Genomic DNA, 6,000 nt, shown 5'->3' on the forward strand with positions numbered 1-6,000 from the left:
CTCTGTTAAATATTTTCATCTTGTCTGTTTTGTTCGCTTATTTCTTTTGGTAATTATAATCCATTCATACTTTAAAAAATTTAATTGGGGATTTTGAAGAAAAGTATGTCAGAATACTTTAAGGCTATCAATAATGTTACCCACCATACAGTTTAACTTTGGTTCTGGCAGGCAGTTGGAGTAACAGCACATCACCTCATTCAGATTAAGAATTGAGATAATTGTAAACTAGACAACATGATGTGTAATGTCCAATTTATTTTTTTAATAGCCTGATTTAGCTTCATTCCTTGAGTACTACATTGCTGATCTATTTTCTCTATTCCTTGCCAAACTCTGAACATCAATGCTAATCCTACTCAATCCCATGATACTACCAAAACTCTCCTCACAGTATCAGTCACTCTGAGAGCTCTTCCAAATTATAAAATGCAAACTGCATGGAAAGGCAAAGCAGCAGCGAAGGCAGTCTTCAATTCTTTTTGCTCTCCATTATTTTCCGGGTCTTAATCTTTTTACATTTGCTTCTCATTAAATCTTCAATTCTATCTGATTTTCCTAGTTCTTTTCTTTTTCTTGGCAGAAGCATTAATCAGAAATAGGCTAGTTTATTATCAATGGAGTAGAAGTCCACCAGTTACACTCACCTAAAAATCATGTTATCACAATCAGGTTATCAATAATTTTTTATGTAATATCTTTTTATGCTTTCCATTGAGCATAAATCATGTTTTTCGTACTGTATTATACTGTTTAAACATTGCTATTGTTTTTGTTTTGCTAGAGCATATTTTGAATATTTGTTCCTCCTTTGGATAAAATGCAGCTAAAATTTTTATTATATTTTTGAAAATATCTTTATTTTCCTCTTAAATATGAACAATGGATAAAATGAACATTGAATTCCAAGTGCAAACTTATTTTTCTTAGGACACAAAGCCTTTTTTTAAACATCCACTTTTATAGTTGAGAATTCTGACATCAGTCAAATTATGTTTCCCTTTAATCTATGCTATTTTCCCTACTTGTCTTACTTGAACATTCATTTTTTTTTTCTCTTGACACTTTTTTCATGGAATGGTTTATCTTTATATCTGTTTATTTATAATTTCCACCAAATACTATGAGTGTCCCCCACTGAGCTGTTATTGAAACTGTTAATATTAAATCTTGAATAATTTTTCAGCTATAGAAATTTTCTTTGTTGTTGTTCTTCTATTTTTATTTCACCTCATGAACCTTCTATTATATCTATGCCACAAATTTAATGCTTGCACAAAAAACTTGATGTAGAAATTTATCCATAATTTTGCAACAAATATGCATAAAATGTCTATATAAGGTGGATATTTGACACTTTATTCCTTTAAGAGATATAGAATACGAAATTATAATAGATAATAAATGTAAAATTAAACTGATGATTATAAAAACTTGTGAACATGTTAGTTCTTATTTTTTTAGTTACCTTAATATTAACTCCTCACTAAGATTGTATGATTATATTATAATTAATCATATATTTTTAAAATATTTATTTTGTATGTTAAATTAGTAAAAATCACTAGGAATGTCATAGAATTGGATGAAATGATTGCTATGGTAACTTTCAAAGTCATGTTTGACCTTACTTCTGCTCCAAAATTATTCTACTTAGGTCAGTCAATTCTTTGACTGTTCTTTACTTTAAATTATCATTGTTTTTTTTTTTCTGTTGCTGTTTTTGAAAAACCATTTTGAAGTTTCTTTACAGTCTGATTTCTGTTCCCACTGTGTTTTCTATATTTGTTTTTTGAAATTCATGAGTAATTTTTCTTTTTCTTTTCATATATTTTAATGCTCAACCAAAGTCATCATCCAGTTAAAAAAATAATAAATAAATATTCATTTCTTGTTCTCTCTAACGTGTAGCTACATATTATCTTATGTCTCTGCCCCATATGTCATATTTGGTACCTCCAGTCTGCATTTTTTTGTTTGTTTGTTTTGAGACAGAGTCTCAAGCTATCGCCCTGGGTAAAATGCTATGGTGTCACAGCTCACAGCAACTTCAAATTCTTAGGCTTAAGTGATTCTCTTGACTCAGCCTCCCAAGTAGCTGGGACTACAGGCAGCTGCAACAACTTCTGGCTATTTTTGTTGTTGTTGTTACAGTTGTCATTGTTGTTTAGCTAGCCCAGACTGGGTTCGAACCTGGCAGTCTGGGTATATATGGCCGGCACCCTACCCACTGAGCTACGGGCACTGCCTCTGTTTACATCATTGCTACCCAGATGCTAGTTCTCCTGTCAGTGACCATATGACCTCTTCTTGAATATTTTTATGAACGAAATCTTATTACCTGAAAGAGTTCTAAAACACCAACCAGCTCTAACAAAAAGTTCTTACTTCAGTGAGTTAAAATGCTCCTTCTTAAATCTCTGTTTTGAATGGCATTTTCTGTGTAAGGGATCAACAGATAATATCATTGCAAGTACACACACAGACACATGCCTTCAAAAATTGCTGCTAATATTTCTTATATAGATATCATCGATTATGTATTCATATATTTATAATTAATGATCAATTTTAGGGAAAGCAATTTTCTTATTGATTTTTATCACAATTTTAGTCTTTTTAGGACTTATACTTTCATAACCTTCATGGATTACCTCTCATTTAATCTTTTTTAGCAAAGAGACTCTTCACCTTCTCCTGGATCTGCTTGGTCCTGATCCCATAAATGACTGGGTTAAGGGCAGGAGGGATGACTACATAGAGATTAGCCAGGAGGATATGGATATACTGGGGAATACCATGACCAAAGCGATGAGTGAGGAAAGAGAAGAGAGCTGGGCCAAAGAAGGCCAAGATAACACCAATATGGGAGCTACAGGTATTAAGAGCCTTCAGGCGGGCATCTTGGGAAGGGAGGTGAAAGACAGTGAATAAAATCCTAGCATAGGAGATAATAATAAGAAGCACATCTATGAACAAGATAGAAATATTCCCAAGACCATAATAGATATTGGCACTGATGCTGGCACAAGCCAGACGTGCCACTCCCATGTGCTCACAATAGGTATGAGAGATGATCCTATGTCCACAGTAAGGCAACCTTGTGAGGAGAAAAACAATAGGAGAAATCATACATAAGCTTCTTAGAACTACAACAATAGCAATCACACCAATAACTTTGTTGGTGAGGATTGTGGTATACCTGAGGGGGTTGCATATAGCCACATATCGATCAAAGCCCATGGCAAGAAGTACAATGCTTTCCATGACTGTAAAAAAATGGATAAAAAAGACTTGTGCAACACAGCACCCAAAGCACAGTTCCTGTAGGCCGAACCAAAATATGCCTAGCATCTTGGGAATGGTAGCAGTAGAGAGACTCAGATCAATCACTGACAGCATGGCCAAAAAGTAGAACATAGGCTGGTGGAGGTTATTATCTTGCAAGATCACAAACAGAATGATAAGATTTCCAACAAGAGCAATCAGATACACAGCACAGAAGGGAAATCCAAGCCAGATTTGTGCAGTTTCCAGGCCTGGAATCCCTAACAACAGGAATGAAGACGGGTGTGGCTCTGTAATATTTGGAAAAAACATTCTTCTGCAGGCTGATGGTGGCCGTGGTTTTAAAAATTATTGCCAGTTTTCATTTGGCTTTCCATCTGGACTCAATTGAGATCTAAAACAATTAAACATAAAAATATACTCAGACAAACAATTCATATTATGAATAGGTTTTTCTAAATGTCTTTGATTCTTTTTCCTTCTTTCAGCTCTCTATAAATGTTCCTGGAATCACTGTTCGCCTGCATTGTAAGTGTGAATGGCTGAGATGCCAAATGGAAGCTTAATGATACCTCTCTCAAATCTACGTAAATGAACTTACTCCCCTTTCCTCAAGAAATAGACATTATGAAGTAATAGTGAAATTGATAATAACAACAATGTCAACCACCATGATAATAGTAGCTAAGACTGATTAGGTAACTATATTTTTCAGACATTGGAACTACCATTACTAGAATCTATTATTTCATTTAGTTCTCCTCACAGTTCCATGACACAAATTCTGCTGGTATCTGGTTTTATGGAATGGAAAGATTTTGATAAGTTAATTAACTCCACCTTGTTTACAAAGCTAAAAAGCAGAGGAGTCAATGTGGTTTTGGGGGATTTTTTGGATTTTTTTTTTTTTTTGAGACAGAGTCTCATTTTGTTGCCCCCGTAGAGTGCCATGGCGTCATAGCTCATGGCAAACTCTTGGGCTCAAGCGATTCTCATGCCTCAGCCTCCTGAGTAGCTGAGATTATAGGAACCTGCCACAATGCCTGGCTATGTTTAGAGACGAGGTCTCACTCTGGCTCAGGCTGTCCTCAAACCCTTGAGCTCAGGCAATCAACCCACTTTGGCCTCCCAAGTGCTAGGACTACAGAAGAGTCAAAATTTGATACCAGTTTGAAATTCAGCTATCTGACATTAATCTGAATTTGTCTTTGTAATACTTGCTCATGGAAGTAGTAAGAGAGAAAGAAAGGTAAGGTTTGGGAAGAATAAAAGGATTGAAGTTAAAACTATGATAATCATAACAGTATTTTAGTGGCAAAACAAAAGTTAAAAAAGAGACCGTGGAACAGAATTGAGAATCGAGGAGCAGATCCAGACATTTCTTAGGGTCTAGGTAACTGGAAGTAAGTATCTCAAAGTGAGAATGTAAGAGAAATTTGCCAGGGAAAATAATGAGGTGTGAATTTTCATTTCCATATGAAATCATTTTTCAAAAGCCTGTTGATTTATATAACAGTTTCAAAGACAAGTAAAAAAAGATCAGATCTGTTGCTAGCTAAAATTCGAAGTTTGAGGGCACAGTTTCTAAGACTGACCTCCTTTCTGACGTTAACTACCATTTCAGGGGGTTTCCAAAACTACTCCCAGGATCAATAATTCATTGGTAGGCCAGGGGCAATGGTTCACCCCTGTAATCCTAGCACTCTGGGAAGTCAAGGCAGATGGATTGCTTGAACTCACAGATTCGAGACCAGCCTGAGTGTGAGCAAAACCCCATCTCTAAAAACAGCCAGGCATTGTGGTGGGTGCCTATAGTCCCAGCTACTTGGGAGGCTAAGGCAAGAGGATAACTTGAGCCCAAGAGTCTGAGGTTGCTGTGGGCTATGACACCACAGCACTCTACCGAGGGTGACAAAGTGAGACTCTGCATAATAAGTAAATAAATAAATAATAGTAATATTTCACTGGAAGGACTTATAGAACTTGACACTATTATGGTCATGGATGGCTACAGTTTATTGCAGGAAAAAGAAGAGATGCTTAGGGAAGAATCAGTGAAGTTTTCAAATGTAAACCATCTCTGGTCTTCTCGGGGTCAGGATGCATTACCCTCCTGGCATTAATGTGTGACAGTATGCAGAGTCACCGTTGCCAATGAGGGAAACTCACTCAAGCCTTGGAGTCCAGAGTTTTTATACGGGTTTCATTACATAGGCATGATTGCTTGATTGATACAAATGTGGTTGAATTCAGTCTCCAGATCTACTGATGTCACATGACTGAAGTCCCCCCCACCCTAAGTCATATTGTTGGTATTTATGGCACAGCTGGCCCCTATCTTATGATCTGGTATGGCTAGTCCCTACTATGAACAAAGATACTCCTATCAGGAATGGTGTAGTTTACCTCCAATAAGCCAAGAGCAAATGCCAAAACTCTCTTTGGGCAAAGCCGAATTCTTTGCTACATATCTGCTTAGTTAGTCCCAATGATATTCTTTACCATGTTGTACCTAAGATTTTTTACCTCATGTCTCATCTTGGGACCTAGTCTTAATTATAATTCTAGGTCTCCCAATAATCAAATTTGAATTCAGTTTAATCCCTTTGAAAAATGAAGCTCAAAGAGAGATGCATACGTAATCACCATATTGTGTCCTTTTCTATATCAGGGTACATGTGCAGTCATTCGAAGTCATTACTCTATCTTTCT

General features: G+C 36.1%; 1 protein-coding gene across 1 annotated transcript; it reads right to left on the minus strand.

Moving 5' to 3' along the window:
- Window positions 1–2,661: 2,661 nt before the first annotated feature.
- Window positions 2,662–3,600, minus strand: LOC128564428 (olfactory receptor 52E8-like). The gene has a single exon (XM_053559909.1). The coding sequence runs from the start codon at window positions 3,598–3,600 to the stop codon at window positions 2,662–2,664; it is 939 nt and encodes a 312-aa protein (XP_053415884.1).
- Between the last annotated feature and the right edge of the window lie 2,400 nt (window positions 3,601–6,000).

This window comes from Nycticebus coucang, chromosome 14, assembly GCF_027406575.1.
Source record: "Nycticebus coucang isolate mNycCou1 chromosome 14, mNycCou1.pri, whole genome shotgun sequence".
NCBI lineage: Eukaryota > Metazoa > Chordata > Mammalia > Primates > Lorisidae > Nycticebus > Nycticebus coucang.